Raw genomic sequence first — 22,578 nt, forward strand, 5'->3', positions numbered from 1 at the left:
GCCAGTGGGTCCACTTCAAATTAAATTTTAACTTGGGTGCTCTATCTTTTCTCCTGTTTGAATTCATTATTTTAATAAGGAATAAATTTAATAAAATAATCAATAGCATGTGTATTCCCAGCTCGACTATGTACTGTAGCAGTGATCTTATCCGTGGTGATCTTAGCCATGATACCCAGTCATACTGGGATTTTTATAGATAGCCACGTCTCAACAAAAACTGCAATGTTGAAAAGATTTAGACTCATGTCCATTCGTTTATTGATCATAGATATGTCAGACTAGTTCCCTGCATTCTGTCAACATCTCATTTCCAATTAAACTTGAGCAAAAGTTTTTTCCCAACTATAGTTATAGCAAGGACTGGGTGTGCTGTACAAGAAATACAAGGCTTCCTGAATTTTTAGAGCGGGTATGGCTTTTATACCCTTAACATTTGTGTACGCTAGGCAATTTTTGCAAAGCTAGCTTTTCCTATTCCAGCTGGATTATCACCTGACAGGCTCACAAAGCTTTCTAAATTAGCTGGCAAGACCTACTACTGCTAATAAGAAACTCATGGAGAAAGCAGCAAGGATGGTGGCAGGGCTAGTCGAAGGTTGCTAGACCACGGACAGCTCCAGGTGAGCAACTTGCTCCAACAAATGTTGGGAGCAGACCAAGGCCTTTTATGCCTCTCTCCAACCTGAAGGCAGGCCACATAGCCTCCCTGCTGTTGCACTCCTAGTGCTGGACTGGTAATATGTGCTGGAAGGCATCTGGTCAGGGGAGGGTGCTTGTGATGATCCAGGCTCTGGACCTGTAGGCCCTGGTGGTCCAGGAGGTTCCTCTGTGAGTTCTTGTACAACTGCCTCAGGTGCAGTGGTCTCCCTGCCTTCCACAATCAGCTCTGTGCCATGACCCAAACCTATCTCTGACTTTATCCAGATCACTGCTGAATGTAGGGGTAATGACACAAGGCTAGTACATTGTGACCTCACCAAAGTGTGTTTTGTCACCACTTTATATTCACTTATACATCAGGCAAAAATTCACTTTTTTGTCAAATTTTTAGAAACTGGTAGGTGAAGCCATTTCTAAGTTAAAAAGGTAAAGGGACCCCTGACCGTTAGGTCCAGTCGTGGACGACTCTGGGGTTGTGGCGCTCATCTCGTTTTACAGGCCGAAGGAGCCAGCATACAGCTTCCGGGTCATGTGGCCAGCATGACTAAGCCGCTTCTGGCAAACCAGAGCAGCTCACAGAAACGCCGTTTACCTTCCCGCCAGAGTGGTACCTATTTATCTACTTGCACTATGACATGCTTTTAAACTGCTAGGTTGGCAGGAGCAGGGACCGAACAACGGGAGCTCACCCCGTCACGGGGATTCAAACGCCTATCTTCTGATTGGCAAGCCCTAGGCTCAGTGATTTAACCCACAGCGCCACCCGTATCCCTTCATTTCTAAGTTAAGCTGTTGTTATTATTCTTGTGTATTATATGTCTTTATTTTGTTGTAAACAAGCCTGTGACGATTTTTGGTGAAGTGTGGCATAGAAATACCTTAATCAGTCAATTCTACCCAATAGTTTGGAATAAGAAAGAGAGGGTGATCTATGCCTCCACCCCACTTAGCCCAATTTATTTCCATACCGACTGTGGAATAAGAGTCTTTCCTTTCTGTGCTGCTAGTATGGAAACCAAGTAGGCTGGCAGCGGAGAGATGAGGCAATCTACTCCTTAGTCACAAGTTCATTCACTCACCTGCATGTAATTCCTGGCCATTTATGTATGACTGCCAGGCAAGTTGTTAAATACAAGACTGTATACAACAAATGAAATACCGGTACTTGTTTTGAGTTTTGTTGAGGCTGTGCAGCAAAACCTGTCATTTTCCACAAGTAACTAGTAAAATACTAAGTGTTATAGAATAAACTGTGTATAATTATACCATTAAAAACTTTGGGTCTTTGTGTGATTTATGACCTGAATACAGCTGTCAAGTACCACATGCACTTAACACGTGGTTTATGTAAATGCTAAAGACAGTAGCTGCATGGGGCCAATGTCATTAACAGTAATCAACATAATGAAAGCTACCTGCCTTTTTTGTAATTAATTGCTTGTAAATAACACACTTAATTTACCACTTTCTAAATTTGATTATATTACCTATAACCAAGTGGTATCACCATGTGTGGGAGATTCCCCCCCCAGCTTTTTAGAAAGTTGGGGTGTTACAGGAAAATGAACCAAATTCAAATTAAAGCACCTGATAGTGGTGTAAGAATTTCATATATACTTTTACAAGGATGTACTTTCCTATTATGTTAAACAAAAATATAAATCAATAGTGCTGGATAAAAATACAGTAAAAGCAGAAATATACTTCTTAAATGGCTTTATATTATTCTGAAGCTATGGGGGGAATTACCACATGGCCTTGTTACATTTAGGAAAGCAGAGAGCCAGAGAAATGCCATAACTCAGTGGTTTTCAACCTTTTTGAGTCCACAGGTCCCTTGACCAACTACATTCTTTCTGTGGCACCCCTGTGGGGCTCAGGATCCCAGTTATGTCACCCCTTGCTTGCAGAGCTGGCAACCTCTCAACGATTTTTCAAACACCCTCCCTTGTGGAGTTTTCCCTCAGCCTCCTCTCCTTGGGAGTTCTCTGGGCAGCCACTGCTGCTGCCCCAGGTCTCTGAGCTACCCTTCCCCACCCCAAAGAGAGGTGCCTCCTCACATTGCCCACAGGGGCCTGGGAGAAGAGGATGCTCCCAGCCTTAGTGGCCCAATAGACTGGCCAAAGGTGAACGTGATGCCAGCACCTTACTTTGGGAGGAATCAGTGTGTGCTGCCAGGCCTGCATGATGGAAAGGCTCCCCTTCAGCACTGGGTGCTCAGCTCCCAGGCAGGCCTTGCACACAGCAAGCACAAGAAAGGCCAGCATAGTGCCTGCCTGCCTGGTCTCCCACTTGTCTGTCCATTCCCAACAGCAAGGGCTGGCAGGCTGGGCTCCTTTGCCTGCTTGATTGCTTATTCAGAGGCTGCCTCAGCTCCTGCAACCAGCACCCCCCAGCCAGCCAGAGCTTGTAGACAGGGCTGCTGCAAGAAAAAGGCCATGCAAGGCTTTGGGAGGCAAAGACGCAAGAGGGCATCAAGAGGAGGGAGATATGGAAAAGGACTGCAGCCAGTGTTGCCCACAGCCCCCCTGACCATCATTCAAGGCACCCCAGGGTGCCATGGCACACTGTTTGAAAACCACTGCCATGACTGATACACAACAAACAACCCGTGAAGCCTTTTGTAACAATAATACCAATCGCATGCTTTTTATCGCATGATTTAGTTGACTAGCTGTTTGAAATTATGATATGACTGAATGTATTGTTGATATGGCTATGCATGGCAGTTGTTATTTACTTGTTACATTGTGTAGTGGTGCCATGTATCATCCACTGAGAAGCAGAAAAACCTCCAACTATTGAATAAGCTCTGCCCATTTTTAGAAGCACTCTCCCCCCAGTGATACAGTATGAGTAAAATTGTATCTGGAACAGCCACATTGGTAAAAGGCAGGTAAGAAATCAAACAATAATTAATAATTTGATGTGCCACTTTACTCTTACTATTTCTAAGCAATCCCCCCTTAACTCAAAGTTCATGCCTCTCAGCAGAAAGAGGGGACTTAAAAAAAAATAATCCCTGTAGTTAGAACCCTTATATTTTAGTTAACAGTTACATTGCTATAGTGGCTGGATGTTTGATTCCTTGTTTCAGTTGTTGCATATTAATTGCACATGAAAACACCTTTCTTACATGTTTGCTCCTACTTAAAGCTTTGTGAAGTCAACATTGTTTTTATTCTCAAGCTCACATATATTAATAGTACACAGACTTTCAAATCCCCCAAACAAATATTTGATTCCATATGATGAGAAAGAAAGAAACCAACCAACCAAACAAACAAACAAACAAGAGAGCCCAATAATGATACATTCACCATTGTGACAAAATTACACAATATTATGCCAAAATTAAAACAAAATGAGTGAAAGTTGCTTATGAATTGGAATTCAAACTTTGCACCTGATTCAGTTGTACGTATCCATGACCAGGGTTACGTATCCATGACCAGAAAGGCCATACACCCCTCTAAAAACCTTCCTGGAAAGTGTGCAATGAAGGGACAAATAAGTCTGATTCTTTATTCTCTCCAAAGACTACACATTTAGTATAGTGTCCAAATATTCACTATCACATGAATAAATAGAATTCTCATATAGAATGCCATTAAATCTTCCAAAGTGGTTGAGAACATTTAAGTGCAAATGCTTTCCTATATTTTCGGACAAATAACTGCCCCAAGTCATTAGCACAGCCTTCTTGTGGATCCGTAGCATTGTATTTATTCTTCATATTTAAATGTAATTTTTATAAGCTTCAGATTTAAAATGCACTCAATCATAAGAAAAGACATGGGCGATGGGAGAATAAAGTTTCTTCAGGAAGAACAGATCCCTCAATTTTACAGTATCTTGTTAATGTTTTTAAATGAAAAATCATTTGAGCCTTATCTTCTGCTGGCAATTTCCCTCTGTCTACTTTTAGAAAGTATTGGCCAACCAGGTCAGACAGTATTAAAGTTCAAGTGGCCCAGTGGGAAAAGTAATGGCCTTGTGCTACTATGAATTTTAAATGTTGCCATTTCTATGCATTGCACCATCATCTGTTCTCACACGTCACTAAATTGTATATAAGTTGTTAGACCAACTTGAGTGTCAAGGTCATAGGAATGATGACTCTTCTCAAGTAGTCCCCCCGCCTGAATTTTATCATAAAGCTGTCCTTGTACTACATGAGATAAGCATCAGGTTGTCACATACATTTTTCTAGTTTTTATTGAACACAAACTAGAGAGTGAGGATGCATTACAACTTTTGTTTTCTTGCCTTTGATTTCATTATTTTAACTTACACAAGAAAGAGTATTCTAAATACACAATTACGGGTATTTTATCTTGCAGTGTTTGTAGTAGTGTACAATCAAGAGCACTGCATATACAGCTTGGCTTCCATGTTGACTATGCAAAGGAAAATATCATGACTATTTATATCCAGGCACTCCTTGAGGGTTTTTTTAGAAGTATCTCAACATTCATTCATACTATATTTGGTCATTCTTTAATTGTCGTGATAGATTATCTTCTACAGAGGGAGTGTGGCCCTGATAGTTGTTCACAATCTCTCAGTTTTGATGTTATGAGATCCTTTTGATTTGGACTGTTTGCAGGACTTGGGCTTTGGGGTTGCTGCAATACAGAAGTACCATTTCGCAACTAGGTAATTGGGCAGGATTTACCTAATGTGCCCAATCATGAGAAGCCCTGCATAAGGACTTTCACTTTCATGAAGCAGGAGAGGGCGCTCAGGGGGATTATGCCAATGGCCATGTCTCAGTGATACAGACCAGATCATCCTCCACATCCATAATCAAATCGTAGATGAGAGAGGTCTTATTCCAAGCCAACCTGGCATTCACCAGCAGCTGCAGACCAAGAGCTGGCACAAACCCAATTCTCGATGTTGGAATTGGGGCTGGCATGTAGCACAGTAACCAACTGCCTGTGCCATGTACCCCTTACCCAGTCTTCCCCGCCTCCCACACCTTACCTTCCCCTACCCTGAACCACTGTGATTCCCCCCATGCTTTCCCCCACTCCTCCCCAGGCACATCCTGCGCCCTTTTACTTTAAAAAAACAAACAAAAGAAAACCAAAATTTAAAAACCCACAGATTAAGAGCCATTTTCAAAACAAATGTAAAACATGTTAAACAGTTGGGGCAATAAAACCAATAAAAGAACCTTCAACAGGATCCCCTAGATAGTGCCCCAACCCAAGAGTTTGTTCCAGCTTTTTGTAGCTGGAATGAGTCCAAGGCCCGCTTTCCCAGGCCAGATGGAAAAGGTCTTCCATGTAGGGACCTTTAAAATAAGCTCTTCCAAGCTCCTTTCAAAGTTTCTCTCTTACATAGAAAAAATCACACATTTGGCAAATTTAAAATGCTTTACTTACAAACTTTACAACTGTCAGATTCTTCTGCTTCAGAAAAAGTTGCACAGGAAGTAAAATTTAGTTTAGTTAAAGAAGTGAAAGTTCTTAACTTTTGGTATAGGAACTCAGAAGTGGCTTGTGAAAGCCATGCGGCTAAGCTGGAGCCACCAGCTTAGCCTCTTCACACGCTCAGCTTCTCAGGTAAACTGGGTACTGGACAATTGGCTTTATTACCTATTTCCTCCGCAGATGAGGGGGAAGTGACCTCGCTAAGCCTGGCAGGACAGCTTAATCTGTGGTGTTAACCCCTTTATACATCAATTAGACCTAAGCATGTTGACTCATGAGACTAGTTCTCCCACACTTACATCCAGATTATTTAACACACACACACACACACACACACAATGGAAAAAGTATATTTATTCAGAAGGTTTAAGATCACAACAGACCAGGGCAGATAAATATTGAAATATTTTAATTTTATATTTATCTGCTCTGGTCTGTTGTGTTCTTAAACCTACTGAATGCTTCTGAATAAATATGCTTATTTTTTCCCATCCTCATGTAACTTTCTTTCTAAATGACAGCTTAATGCTAAACTTTCTTAAACCTACACTGTCTAACTAATGCTGTGTTCTTCTCTTCTAAAACAGCTGATCATAAGACGGTGTTGGGCATTAAGCCTTTCTTCCAGTTTGGGCTCATCTTTAGCCAGCAACGTTGCTGTATAAATTCTCCTTCTGAACCCATGCAGAGCTCAACAGGATTGGGTTAGGGCCTCTTGCACAATGGAGCAGGGTGAAAAGGAAATTGCAAGGGGCAAAGAGTGTCAGCACAGCATCTAAAGGGCTGCCAGAGAAGCCCTGATAGTCTAGTACTAGGCTGAACAAACATATCTTCTAATAAAGAGGTGCATAGAGATTATAGAAGTTTAAATAGTAAATGCAGGGAGAGCAGTTTGGGTCTGCTTTCATCAGCTGGAACGGCACTATAAAATCAGCTTCAACGTGTCTAATTGATTATAATTAGCACCAAACACTTTACAATTTGTTACTGCATGCTTTTCTTTTGGTAGGGCTGTCTAGTTCTTTCCTTCTGTGGGGGATTCTTATTTCACTACCGCTGCTGACTAAATTGCCTAAGAGTTTATACAGCTTGCCTGCACCAGCTGTTCCCCCCCCCCCCAGCCTCTAGAAGGAACCAGTTTGCAGTTGCTTCACTTGGGCTGTACAAAGGCTCTGAAGGTTCACTCTGCAGGAACCTCTGGAAAAATCTACTAACCGTTTCTTTAAAGGGACAAGCTCATTCAGGGTGAAGCCAGAGCAAACTACTAGCATGCATTTTATGGGTTTTTTCATATCATTGAGCAATTTTGAAAAAATGTATTGGTTTCATAATGTTCTATACTGCTTTTTTTTAACCAATTCATTTCTTCCTGCAAAGGAAGAAACAAATGTCGCCTACTAGCATTAGTTCAGCCTGTCTGACAACCTAGTTAACAGAGCAATCCTATACAGGTCTACTCAGAAGCCAGTACTGTACTTCAGTGGGCATACGATAGCAACCTACCGGTAAATGACAGTTAAAGAATTAAGCAGACTCTTCTCTGTGAATAAATGTAAATACATTTATGCTTATGCCCAAAGAAAGAATTTTCTATTTTCCTGTATACATCATAATTAGTTATTGATGTTTAAAGCGTTAACATTGTTAAATATTTTTTATTAATATTAAATGATTTAATGGCAAGAAGATGTGAAAAATCATGACCAAACATCAAACTTTGATGGAAGGGGGAGGCTAAGAGAGTCTGTGTACACCCTACATGGCACAACTGCATTGCAGCATAGGCCCGTTGTGTTTTAACAACCTGATAATTGCTGCTACCACTTCCCCACTCAGCTCAAGGAAATACTAAAAAGGGGGGTTTCTGAGACAGCACTCCCAGTGTTTCCCGCCAGATCCCTCTAAGATTAACGAGGGGTAAACCAGCCCACATCTTCCTGCCTCTCCAGAGATCAGAGCCATTGCAGTTCTTTATTACCCTGAATCTTATTCTCCGATAACATGAAGCCAAGAGGCCTAGGAACAGGGTAGATTACAATAATCCTTGAGTTTGGCAAACGCACATGCCAAACCCCAGCAAACAAATTATAAGAATGGACACACCAGGTCAAAAGTAACTGGAGTGCTGGGGAACTCACAGACAGACTTCACAGCCTATGGAGCATAGCTGGTCAGTTGCAGGTTTTCTTGATCATAGAATGGACCCTATGGGGAAGAACCACAGCCCACTGTCTCCACACCATGCATAATTGAGACACTTTTATCATGCCACCTCTTACCTTTTCTCTAAACTGAAAAGCCCTAGGTGCTGTAACCTTTTCCTCATACTGTATGGTAGTTTCTCCAACCCCTTGATCATGTTGGTTACCCTTTTCTGAATCTTCTCCAACTCCACAATTCTATATCCTTTTTGAGGTGGGGCAACCAGAACTGTACACAGTATTGAAAGGAAGCCAAATCAATCAGTGAATGCTATCCTGAATGTTTACAGAAATACTTAAAATATGGAATATTTCTCTTATTCCATAAGAAGAAAGGCGATTTTTTTTTGTTCCTTTGAGCAATAATACTTGAACACAGTTGGACTGAATAAAGATGCAGTCTACAAATTTGAAATGCAAAACCATGTACAATCTGCTCTAAAGAAAAGCAGGAATAGAACTGTGAGTTGAGGCCTTATGAAGAGCAGTATCATGGCTGATTGCAGGGGAGTCACCAAAGAGCTTGTTTAGGACTGTGTGGCATGGTTTTGATGCTACAAGTTCAGTAGAGCAATCTGGTGTTGCAGAATGGAGCCACCTGGCAGAGAAGGAAAGATTCTCCCAATTGCTACAGAGTGAATCCGCCTGCTACTCTAAATGGGCAGGCTGAGCAGGGCTAAATCCATTTGTGTATCTAGGTTTATTTCCAGCTCGACTTTTGTTAAAATCTCCAAATATGTTCTGTTTTTAATTACTAGTAGAATAAGGATAATATTCAAGAATGTTATATTACTGTTCAAAATGCATTTGGGATAATATTATCTCTCCATTCAGCACACTGGAACATGAAAGCCAAATTAAATTCAACATTTTTTGTACTATAATGTAAGACTGCCGTCTGTGTGCAGTTTCTGAATATTAGAGCTGATTGTAATAAGACTCAGAAACTACATTTGTAAAAGGAAAAAAATGTTAATTATTCATTGCACATTCTGTACTACGGGGTCAATTTATTGAAACTGTAATTTGTTTTAGTTGCATCTGGATGTAAAATATATCAGAAGTAATTAATTGTGTTCAAGATGTGATGAGGTAGATATATCCATAAAGGACAATTGAAAACAGTAGCCGTGTGGTATTGATTGCCTTTTTTGAGAGAAGGGGGGAAATCTTGTCCTGTTTTTAAATGTTAGCTATTCAGAGAGAAAAATTCTCTCTTGGGGAGAATGTTTTCCAGGTTGCTTCATTGCCAGGTGTTTGACATTGAGTGGAGCTTTAAATGAATGAAGCTTATGGCAGCCTTTGGAAATGACCGACTCCAGGGAATCTCAGCTTCCTGCTGTGAAAGTTTCTATTTTCAAAGCACATCAGTTTTAGTAGGAATGTTACAGTGGTCCCATATGCTTCTTCTGACAGAGAGCTAAGTTTCTTCCCTGAATATGAGACAGCTACTGAAGAGGTTTCCTTTCTGCTAACAAAATGAATTTCAATATGTTGCCAATGAACAATCAGTACGTTTCCAACTGTTAATGGAATTTTAGCTCCCTCTCTTCCTAATGGAAATTTGCTTTGTTTTCCTTCCTGTCTTCAGTACATGCTACAGATACCCCACTTTGTGGACTCTAAAGGTGGATAGGAATCACCAAAGCAAGATGCCCATTTGCTACATTTTGCCCCCCTTGCCCCTTCCTCATAAACCCCTTTTCTCACTCTCTCCTTGACCTAGCAGTAGGAAGCCTTTGTCTGAGGTGTTCATCTGGAACAACTTTTCCACACTTGTTTTCATGTTCTGTTAGATTACAGGGCAGCAGGCCTACCTTTGAAGCTCCTTTCTCTTTTGTTTCTTTGCAGTGCACTCCAGTAATTAACTTTGTCCTTCTTTTATTTGTTCCAGTCAATCGCAGTCCACTCTGCTGAGCATCTTCTCCCAGGAGTACCAGGTTAGAAGTTTTCTCCTTTGTGAGGGTTGACAGGTGCCTAATTGAATGATGAATGTCCCTTTATTTCTTTGTAATTGAACTGCCAGCTTTCTGATTGGTTTGGAGGATGTTCCCCTTTCCACTTCAAGCACCGCCTGAGTCTCAGTGGATGGCTGCCAAGCCTACCCATCCATCTGTCTAATAACATCTAGCCTTTGCTTATTTGGTGGACCTGTAATAAATTATGCTAAACCATTATTATTCTGACAATAATAATTTCCCTGTGTTGCGTGGTTCCATGTGCTAAATGTTTGCTGACTTGCACTGTCAGTGCCGCTTTCCATGGCTGACAGAGATGATGATAAATGACCATTGCCGGAGTGGCAGAAGGCAAGAGAGGCAGAAAATGGAGTCATTTATCATGAGATGACAGGTGTCAGTCAAGTGGCAAGTCTCAATGGAATTACTTTTTGTAGTTTTCAAATAAGTTGTTTTTAAGCAATGTTCTTCCTGGTTAAAAATGCCAATTGAATTGTAAAACCAGAGTGCAGAGGACTTGGGTGGAATTGATTTGAAGGGAAATTAATATAAAGGTTGAAAGAGAGAACAAGTTTTTCTCTGCCCTCTGCAACCCTCAGCAAACTTATTTAGATTCAATTACTATGACCTTACTGCCTTTTACATATATGCTGTATTGCAGTACAGTCAAAAGATGTTTCATTCAATGAATAAATGAAAAATAATTTCCAGGCATTAATCTAGTTTTCAGGGCTTTCTTGGGCATTCATGTTTGGTGCTGGCTTTCTTTTTGGCATATCATAAAGCTCTGTTCTTTGTCTTTTAAAGAAATTAATCAAAAGAACACATGCCAAACATCACACTCCGGAGGCTACTGAGGCTTACTATCAAAGGTATGAATTAAGACCATTAACAGGAGTACTTGCTAATTTGTGATCCAAAATATGTTACAGATAATAATTTCATTTTCTGTGATTTCTTAAAGAACATGCATCCTTGTGTTAGAAGACTTAGCGTTTTAGGTCTACCAGTAAGCTTTCCAGGATAAGTGGCACTTAGCCAACTTCATGAGAATACCTCTAGACCACAATTCAGTGCACCGTTATGCATATGGAAGTCCCACTGACTTCCATGAGGCATAAGTGCACATAATTTGCTGCTGGGTTTTAACCTTGATCTGTGGCAATATTCTTTATTTTACATGCTAAGGGGCAGATTTAACTATCAGGCACAAAGACCTCTGCCACCACAGTGAGGCTTCCCTCCTCCTGTGTCCCCCCATGCCTTTACGAGATCTGCTCTTAAGAACCCCCTAAACTGTGGGTGGGGGAGGAAAGGGGAGGTTTTATTTTGAGTAAACAGAAATGCTTGTGTTGATGCAACACACTTACCACTACACTGAATTCCACCCAAAGTATCATGCCTTCCTTAGTCTAATGAATAGTACTAGTGACACATATATTTACCACGTTAAGTGTGCCTACATTGTAAGAAATATTTATAATTTTAGCTATTCCGTTATTAAATGAAAAATGGCATCCAGATATAGAGGATTTACAACTTGGGACTGTGCCTGTTTTAGAAACAATGATGTCAAATACTACTTTTAAAGGAGGCATAAACCTTTAATATGTCATTTCATAAAACTGTTACGTGATTATGTGCACCTGGAGTTAATAAATTGTAATTGTAACTTGTTATATGTTATCTGTAGCTCTATTGACATAGACATCTCAGCCACATAATTGGGGCGTATTGATATCTTGTAGAGATGTGCAATTAAAATTTTACTATATAGACTAGCATGTGTAAAGTCTGCACAGTGAGATTGTACCTATGATTATAGATGTCTGATATTTATGATTTAACAGTATCCTAATAAACAAAAGCATTTTAGAACTTGGCCCAAGCTGACTACATAGTACACGTATGAATCTATTATGTAATAGATATTCACCAATGCCAAAACCAGCAAAAGTGTACTATACTCTCATCCATTTACAATTTGTTGCCTCATATTAAAGTAGCTACAGTGGTTCTAATGTCTTCCTTATAGCTGCTATATTTCGTTGCTCCCAGATTAGGAAAAAATATTACATAGTGAATAGATGAGCCAGAGTTAATCAGCAGGGTTTTGTTACTATACAGACTTGTGTGTTATGATGTCCTTGTTACATAAACTATGTAAAATGATGTATAATGTATGAATCAAACGGGAACAATATCATGTAGTGTAACTTTTGTTTTTAAAATGTTATGCATAAAATGTGGTTTGTAATGTTGATTATACTTAATCCCAGAACTGTGAGAATGTTTGTTTTTAAACATGTCACAAGAGATGTTATTAAAAACACCCAAGTCACTCTGGTAACTATTGTAGCCAGTCTCATCTTGTGTATCAATAGCAGGGATGATTCTCACCAAGATCTGTGAATTTAATACTCCTTACTATCCAAATTCTCAGTTTTTCTTTGTTATTATTATTTTGTATACTGGTTTTTCAAAACCAAATGTCCTCCCAATCATAATCAGAAAGTTATGAACAAAGAATGCAGTAAATTTCATCAAAATCCTGTCACTAAGCATCACAAACAAATTGGGGGCGGGAAGCCACTCTAAAACTAACAGAGCATCCTTGAAACAAACATAAAAATTGGTACTGCCAGCCTAACATCATGAAATCCATTAACTTAAGCTAGCAGTTATATTTTTATGTTTGTTTTAATAGCAGGCATAATTACAGCCACCTATCCCCTCACCCCTATTAGTCCTGTGACTCATATCAACCTACACAACTCTTGCTGCAAATATTGTGAGTTCAGCTTGCAGTGGCAGTGCAGCTGAGGTGAGGAGTGATGTGCTAGGGCTAACTTCTGCTGTTCCCCCCAACAGAGCTATAATGAGTATGGGATAAAACAGCTACTCTCAGACGACGTCCACACCATAAATTTAAAGCATGATGATACCACTTTAAACAGTAATGGGTGCCCCCAAAGAATTCTGGGTGCTATATTTATTTATTATATTTAGATACCGCCCTTCATACAGAGATCACACAAAATGAAAGTGAAAACACAAAATACGCAATAAAAACAGAAACAAAGCAAACCAATAACCCTCATTCCACAGAAACATACCTGTTTTTAATTGCTTTTATTGATAATGTGTTGTTTTTTTTGTGACCAACTTCTGGACTCCATCACAATGAAGCAGGGTGTATAAATATTGTGGAAATAAATAACTGGGTTTCCCCCGCCACTCTGGGTGGCTCCCAATAGAATATTAAAAACACAATTCTTAAATATTAAAATATTAAAACAGTCCTGTAAGATAAGCTGTTGTAAGAATGCTGACAACATGTGTTTTAATCTCTTACTGTTAGTTTTAATTACCTGTAGTTCATTAAGGGTGCTGAGAGTTGTTAGGGGACCCCTATTCTCACAAAATTAAAATTCCCAGAATTCTCTGTGGAGGAGGATTGATTGTTAAACCACCCTGGGAACAACTTTTCAGGCAGATGGAACAACATGTAGGGCCCCCTCTGTCAATCTTAACAAACACAGAAGTCTGTAGGGAAGGTGGTGGTTTGTTAGGTATTTGCTACCTGAGCATTTAGGACTTTACACACCAATGTGAGCACCTAGAATTGGCTCTGGAAATGAAGTGGCAACCAGTGCAGCTGCTTTAAAATAGAGGTTAACTGAGATCTAAATGGAACCCCCGCCAGTAAGCTAGCACTGTATTTTGAACCACTTGAAGTCGCTGAATACGTCAAGTGCAGGCTCATGTACCGCACAATGCAATAATCCAGTCTGGAAGTTATCAGAACATGGAGTACAACGGCCAAGTAATTGTTGTCCCAAAGGGTCCATAGTCTGCGAACCATCTGAAGCTGGTAAAAGTCACTCCCAGCCCCCTAAGTCATTTGAGAGCCTCATTTCTTACTTGTGGGTTCCAACCTTAATATTTGTTCTTCTGTTGTGGACCACTGAGCCACATGTGAAAAATTAGCTTACTCCAATCCACTGACAAACCAGCCTCCATACTACAGTTTTGAATATTGAAGTTTGCATGTTCTTTATTCACATTAAATATATCAATTACTTCCATAGATCTGTCAGGGTTCCCTGGATAAGTTTCTGAATGTACATTGAATAATGAGTTAATTACTGAACTTTGGTGGGTGTGTAGGGGGACATCACCAAGACCTGCTTGTCATCTTGGAAGCAGAGAAATTTAAGGGCTGGTGTTTGTTCAATTCATATACAGTATATGGTGGAATTCAACTCTGCACTTTGCCAATCATTCTGTCTGTGCAAGCATTGTGGAATGATCCCACTATTCTTCCCACACATGCTGTTCTGACCCCCCAGAGCCAGTTTCCGCACATGCAATGTGGTGGTGGGGAGTCTTGTTGCTTGCACAGGACTTCCACTGATAGCGCTTAATAAGTGAATCCACAGTGTTTTAAGAATGGTTTAAGGAAACCTATTTCAAATCATGGTTTTGCATCCTGGTTTCTGGCCAGTCTTTGTCCTTAACATTAAAACATGGTTACAGAAAACAAACCATAGCTGAGAATTATTATGCTGGCTACATCATTGTTTAATGAGCTCTGTCTAGATTGTCCAATGGTCTGTTGACTGTTTCTTTAACACAGTAATTTGTAACTCTGGGGTCATTACAGAGCATCACTTCACCAAGAAACCTTATTATATTTAGGCTGCAATCCTGTGTACTCTTACCTGAGAGTAAGCTTCACTGGACATAGTTGAATTCACTTCTGAGTAAATATACATTGCACTATTTAAATAAGGTTTAAATAAGAAAGGTGCAAGTTACTTAATAGGTAGAATATGTTAATGTTTGCACTGTGTTAATAAACTATGATGCTTCAATTCATTTATTTAGGTGGCTATGTAAGTGATAAATAAAAATAAGCAAAATTCTCATTCAATAAAATATTAATTTGGGCGTCTGTCTTCTTTATTTATCATTAAAGTATTCTGTCGCTTTGTCCCCCAAGACTTAACTGTTATTTTAGAGCTCTAGGAGAGGGAAAAAAATCTAAGTTGTCTTTTCTCTTTTCATTCATTATGCAAATTCTAAAAGCAAGCTGCTTAGGTCATTTTCTGACCTGTGCTGCAAATATCAGGGTCAGCATGAATGTGGTGCATGAACTGAGAATAACAGGTCAGTAAGTTCAGGGTAAAATGCATAACATGGTGGAGATATGTTTGGTCCCCAGTGAGTTTAATGGTAACTATTTCTAACAATGGAATAATTAACTCTATAGCCACCCATTTGACTACATGCGGATTCTGAATATTCTCATTCGAGCATATCCTTAAGTGCTGTGGTTTATATTTCATATGAGAGAGAGACACCGAGAGAGAGAGAGAGAGAGAGAGAGAGAGAGAGAGAGAGAGATCTAGATTTCACAGTAAGGGGATATGCTCCCATTTCTCTTAATGTTGCAGCCTATGCATCCTTCTTCCTGTAGTTCTTATTTTGTTTTCCATTTCTCCCCTGCATTTCAATTCATAAAGAGCATCTAGGGTGGTTTGACAACTTAATTGACTGTATATTTATTATTATACTGTAAACCACATTGTGATATTTGGCCAAAGGGTGTTATATTAACAACAACAACAACTTAAAATCCAATAAAAGTAGCAATATCTTATACCACTTTTTTCATTCTAATAATGAAAACAATAATAAGCCTTGCTTATTTAGCTTCTTGAAACTGATGTTGTAAAATACTACATGATAGAATTTATGGTGAGGTAAATGACCCCTGGACATTTAAGTCCAGTCAAATTTGACTATGGCGTGTGGTGCTCTTCTTCAGGCCAAGGGAGCCAGCGTTTGCCTACAGAAAGCTTTTCTGGGTCATGTAGCCAGCATGACTAAATCCCTTCTGACTTAACAGGACACGGATAGAAGCCAGAACACACTGAAACACCATTTACCTTCCTGTTGCTGCTATTGATCTACTCGTGATGGTATGCTTTCAAACTGCCAACTTTACAATCAGCAAGCCCAAGAGGCTTGGTGGTTTAGACCACAGCGCCACTCATGTCCCATAGAATATGACTACTATGGTATAGTGTTCTGCAGCTTAGTCCACATACTACTTGCTTAGAAGAGCCCTGCTGGATCAGCCAAAGGCCCATCTAGTCCAGCACTCTGTTCTCACAGTGTCCAAACAGGTGCCCCTGGCAAGCTTGGAAGCAGAACCTGAACACAACAGCACTCTTCCTACCTGTGATTCTCAAGAAAGCAGAGGATGGCTATCACCTGTGTGAGTGCAGTCAACTTCAGTCACCATTTTTGTGGGTTCTGTTGAAGGTTGACCTTCCATTTCTGTGTTCCATTGCACCCACATGCTGTCTCCCATGGCAGCTGCCAGTGATGTGACAGTGCTTTTTTTTTTTTAAAAAAAAATGTCCATACAAACTATGAATGGTCTTCTTGATTGTGAAATGGTGATGCTGCAGACCTAAACACCAATGCACCTACTACCTGAATGGAAAAGAAAGCTCTTGTCGTTGGGTTGGATTCAGAATTTGCCTCCTGCAAACAGAAGGACTCCTGTCCAATGGATAAATCCCCCTGATTGAATAAGAGGAAAGAGGCAATATTTGTAGACTCTTCCCTCCCCTTGAAGGTGCTTATGTACCCAGAAACAGTTTTCTGGAAGGTTGTGGAGATCCTCTGGAACAGCATGGGAGATGGCTCTGAGGAAACAAGGGGAAATTTAAACATCTCCTTTCTGCCAGTGGGAAAATCCTGAGTAGAACTGCATTCAAGGGAGTCTCCCACAAGTGCAACCTCTGGTTTCATCGTTTCTGCTATCCAAGGGATAATAATCATCTTAGCCATTAAAGTACAGTTCTCTAGGTGTGTCATTTGCAAAATGAATATTGGCAATTCTGACTAATTTTATAAATGTTTGGAAATTCACGTCCCAGTGAATGTTGTGAGTCCCCCTCATTGTGACTGTCAGCATTTACTTGTTCATGCCTGAAATGTGGGGAAATATATATATACACTTGGAGCCATTCACAGAATTGACGTGAGATTGTTGGCGTTCCACAAAATTTGGACATTTACCATTCACATGTCCTGGTTCACCTGGCATGGTAAGCCAATATATTGCTTACCAGGATCGCATGAACATGTGGGCTCTTGGAAAGGAGCTCACAGCTGTTTCACTCTTCCCTGTCCTTTTAGCTTCTGCACTGCCCTGAGCTAAACCTGGCTTGACGTGTTGTCTGAACTGGTACTCATGGTTAAGTGTTTTCCTCACTAACCATGAACTGTAGTCAAGAACAGACCATAGTTTGGCCTATCATGTCATGAACCAAAGTCATTATATCTTAAACTATAATTATGAACTTTGACCTAGCTGTTAAAAATAATCATACTTGGGTACAGATACCTATTTTATAGAAAGCAAGAGATTGCTTTCAGATATTTGTGAAGTGCTTTGTGAAGTAGGGTCATGGGATCCCTTCTGAGAAGACAAACCTGCAATAACATGCTTAGGAACTAAAGGTGGTGACCATTTTGCACACGTTTGATTGGCACACAGCCGTGCGTGCCATTTTTTGGCCCTTGTGGAGGCAAACATGCACTCCACTGATGCACACACACAGTGACCCGGAACGCAACCCTCGTGCAAACAGGGAGTTGCCTGTACACCCACACTTCAAGTTAATGGCTTTTACTGACTTGCAGGATATCAAAATACACTGCTCTTTTTCACTGGACATCACAACTTCCTTCTTTAATGTTGTCCCTCCTGTGGCAATATTTGTTGGAGCTGATTGTGTACAAAGTAGGAGCAAGAAAATACAGGCAGCAACCATTTTGCACAGGGGTTCCATTTCAGAACCCCACCCCACCCCTGCACATCACTGGAGCATACATAAGCCCACCCTGTTCCGCTCCTGCCCAATACCGTCCCATTTTGGGGCCACTTCTGGGTCAGCAGCAACGAGCGTATGCGTGATCGCTTGTCAGTTGGATGCACATAAAATAGTCACTGCCTATAAAATTCATACTGCCTGGTGTAGCTCACAGGAGGAGGTAAATAATAACAATCAGCCTTGGCCCAGTATACCTGAAGGAGTGTCTCCACCCCTATTGTTCTGCCCGGACACTGAGGTCCAGCGCCGAGGGCCTTCTGGCGGTTCTCTCACTGCATGAAGCAAAGCTACAGGGAACCAGGCAGACAGCCTTCTCAGTAGTGGTGCCTGCACTGTGGAACGCCCTCCTACCAGATGTCAAAGAGATAAAGAACTACCTGACATTTAGAAGACATCTGAAGGCAGCCTGTTTAGGGAAGTTTTTAATGTGTGACATTTTAATGTATTTTTAATCTTTGTTGGAAGCTGCCCAGAGTGGTTGGGGAAACACAGCCAGATGGGCGGGGTACAAATAATAAATTATTATTATTATTATTACGGCCTGTAAAAGTCATACTGCCTGGTGTAGCTCACGGGAGGAGGTAAATAATAACAATCAGGATTTTCCTGTACATACTTAACCAGGAAAACACCATTGAACTCAATGGAACTCATCTCTGAGTAGAAATTCAGAGAGTTTGAAGTCTCAAAGCCAACCTGAGGACTAGTTCAAGTGAGCTCACATTATAGCGTTCGGACTACTCCACCCACAAGCCACAATCAGCACCTCAAATGTAGGACTTTAATGATGATGTGGCATAGATCTTTCTGATTTGCTAATGAAGGAGAAGCAATAGTAGAGTTTGGTCACCAGGAACTGTTTTGCAAATATTTATATTTTAAGCTAACTTTACTTTCTTCAATCAGTTTCTTCCTGAAATTTTCCAGAGAAGGAGAAAGAGAAACACTTAAGACTTTAGTGTTCACCTTTTCTTTTAATCTGCAGTATTATTTTATTTTTGTATTGTCTAGGTACCTTAATGGAGTGATAAAAAATGCAGCTTCTCCTGTATTATTGGACCTGGCCAATGAGGTAAAACATTTTTAAAAATCATCTTTCTCTAGTAAACATAAGAAGCTTATCTTTAGTGACTTTTACTTAAAACTATAGTTGGTTTCAAGATGCATCATACATTTACAATTGTTCTGTTGTCTGTTAGTACTTACAGTAATTAAACAAAATACATTTATTAGTTATTCAGTTAATGTAATTAATATTTTACCTTCAAGTTGAATGTGCAAATAGCACATTTATTCTTTTATTGAAAGGTTCCTTCCTCTTCCCTTTTTAAAAGAAATATAGAAAGAGAAGAAAAGTGCTTATTTTAAAATGCTGATTTACTTTCATCTACTTGGGTATTTTAATAATTAATGAATTTAATTTTGTGTTAAGTTTCCTTTTCGTAAAGATAAACAAAATGTAAGATTTTACAATAAGTGTCAAAACAATTACCTTTTTCAATCTTCCTTCCTTTTAGCATGTAAATTATAGCAAAGGGAAACAGTTTAATATTAATTTCTGTTCTGCATGTACACCATAGTTCAAAGAACTGATAATCTGACATTTGTATTATAGTTACCCAAATTTAGAGGTGCAATAAGTTTTTGCAGTTTGGTGGTGACATATTTATGTCCAATGTAGGTGGACAGTGATAGACAGGAGCTTAGATTGTAGGCACTGTGGTCCCTGATGGGCTTGCTTATACACTGGCTACATCACCCATCCAATGAGCTTGAGGAAGATTGGACCATGATCAGTGCTTTTAGGGGTGGACCAGAGTGAAGACAGCTCCATCTATCCCTAGTTTATTTATGGTGAAGATTTCCAGAAGCAGCTTTTCTGCTGCAGCACAAAATGTTTATAATTATGACAGATGTCTAGGGAGAGATGTAACTTTAATCCCTTAATATATTGATTTGCAGCAATAACTATCTTAATTGATGTGCTTTGAAATTCTTATAAAGCCATGGAAGTATATCCTAAAATGCACGATGTTGTGTTGCTTTTTAAATAGTAAAAGGTGGGAAATGACATTTAAAAGTATGTGCTTGGAATATAAGCGGAACAGTAGCAGCTAGTCCTACATGTTACATTAGGAAGGAAGTATGTATTTTCTGTAAGCTTCTGTCTGATTTACATTACTGTAGTCTGCAAATGAGCAATTACCTATCAGTTACTAGATGTTTCTAATGGTCTATGAAGTGTCTATACATTGTAATAATAGAGTGAACATACGAAAGGGATTGCTTTGTATTAGTGCCAAAGGATGCTTCTTAAGGTTTCTGACATAATGTTTCAAGTTTACACTGTTCTCTTTTTTTCCTTTTAAACAAAGAAATATTGTAATGGAACAGATCCTTAGTAAATAACATGCATTGCATGGAGATTGTCATAGCAGAGTACCTCACGGGTGCAAAGAAATATAATGTTAGCAGTCTTGTTTGCATACATTTTCCTTTGCATTTTCCCTTTCTACATGCAGTTTCTATTCACATGCAGATAATACACTTAATTTCTAATACCTGAAGCACTTGTTTAACCATATACAGGTGAAACTCGAAAAATTAGAATATCGTGGAAAAGTCAATTTATGTAAGCAATTGTTTCCATTAGCTACTGGTGTTTAATATATGAGATAGACTGAGATATATCAAGCCTATGTTTGTTATAATTGTGGTGATTATGGCATACAGCTGATGAAAATCCCAAAGTTGAAATTGTTAATTTGGGGTTCTCATCAGCTGTACGCCATAATCATCACAATTATAACAAATAAAGGCTTGACATATCTCGCTTTGCATGTCATGAGTCTATCTCATGTATTAGTTTCACCTTTTAAGTTGAATTACTGAAAGAAATGAACCTTTCCATGATATTCTAATTTTTCGAGTTTCACCTGTACTATGTATGTGCAACCTAACAATATTGTTAGGTTTCGTTTGGTTTAAAAAGAAACTTAGAGATAAATAAAATTATGGTTAAAGAAAAGGTTATTTTCAGTAACTTAATTTATTGCTAGCAAAGTAGCAGGTGTATTTGAAAGGTAATTTTTTTGTGACTGCTTCTGATGCATTAGGGAAATGTGGCAGTAACAAGCACGAGATCACTGCTTCTATACAATCAAGCTGCCATTTTTATATGATAGTTAATATTTAAATGGCATACTCCTGCATCTGCTGACAATTGGTATAATGGTAATACTTTATGAGTCAATATATATTTAATCAGTAGAAACTGTAAAAATTGATGAGAAATATATAACATAGATGCATTACAATGCGTAGCATCCCTCTTAAATAAGAATAGGCCTCTGTTTTGGGTTTTTTCAGTGTCCAAGTTATTGCAAAATTTCAGGTAATAGGTATGTTAATTTTCTGCATCCAGAAGGTTGATTTAAAAAACAACAACCCACAAAACTCTGATGTGTGTTAAGAATAATAAAATTAGTTCACACCAGGCAAATATTTTCTAGTGGGATTTGAAGCACTATGAATTTTACTTACATGCTAAATTCTGACATGAAGCATGATGGCCCTATTTCAGAGAAAGATGGGTGCATGATTAATATGAAAATTAGGCAGATGCAAGTACCTGAACTAATAAGGTAGTCCTTATTCAGGCTGGACTACCTTCAGTAATTTCACCATTTTTCATATGTCAGCTCTGATGTGGGTTACTGGAAATAAGCAGTTCTGTAGAAAGCATTCCTTTCTACTTGGGGAATTTAAGGGCATCCAAGTACATATATTTATTTGGAAAAAATATGTACAAATAAGGACAGCTTTTAGGGTTTTCTAGTTTCTAATTTTGTATGAAATGAAATTGTATATTAATACACATGAAAACATCAAGAAAATAATGATTGTCATAATGCGAGTGAGGTTTAGTTATCTATTGTGAAGTAAAAAGTGCTGTATTCACTAGAGTATTGCAATTTGCATTTTTTTTAAAAAAAAATGCTGGTATTCAGAGGATACTACAGCTCATTTTTTAAATAAATACATGCCTTTAAATGGAACAGGATCTTCTCAGAAAATATCCCTATATCTTAAATATATTTTAGAAAACCTCCTTTCGGAGGTACATATGATTCATTTTTTCTCTTAACCTTAATATTCTTCTAGAAAGCACACTGATTGATCTTGAATTAGCGTTAGTGATTTATTACATTTGGTGATTATCAATAAGAGATTGTTAAACAACAGCCTATCTGTTTCTTTTTAACAAATTGTCCGAAATATACTAGATTGGGGTTTGGAGGGAAGTAATTTAGATTTGGGTATTTGTTATTAACCTTTTAAAAATGTGTTACAATGCTGTTAAATTGCCTGCCTGAAGAATCAGAACCTATAGGTTTGT

The 22,578-nt window shown here is 39.1% G+C and overlaps 1 protein-coding gene across 8 annotated transcripts in view; it reads left to right on the forward strand.

The window, feature by feature from the left end:
• The window catches only part of C1H15orf41 (chromosome 1 C15orf41 homolog), a 118,410-nt gene that overhangs the window by 20,824 nt on the left and 75,008 nt on the right, over positions 1–22,578 (forward strand). For 6 of the 8 annotated variants that reach the window (XM_033144518.1, XM_033144561.1, XM_033144534.1 and 3 more), the window contains exons 2-4: positions 10,200–10,245; positions 11,071–11,135; positions 19,191–19,251. The exons of 1 other annotated variant lie outside the window; for it this stretch is intronic. In XM_033144518.1, the coding sequence (XP_033000409.1) occupies positions 10,200–10,245; positions 11,071–11,135; positions 19,191–19,251 (172 nt within the window). Of the gene's footprint in view, positions 1–10,199; positions 10,246–11,070; positions 11,136–15,407; positions 15,436–19,190; positions 19,252–22,578 lie in introns of those variants that run through there. One more of the 8 variants, XM_033144569.1, reaches the window with a different exon arrangement.

This window comes from Lacerta agilis, chromosome 1 (genome assembly GCF_009819535.1).
Source record: "Lacerta agilis isolate rLacAgi1 chromosome 1, rLacAgi1.pri, whole genome shotgun sequence".
Taxonomy (NCBI): Eukaryota; Metazoa; Chordata; class Lepidosauria; order Squamata; family Lacertidae; genus Lacerta; species Lacerta agilis.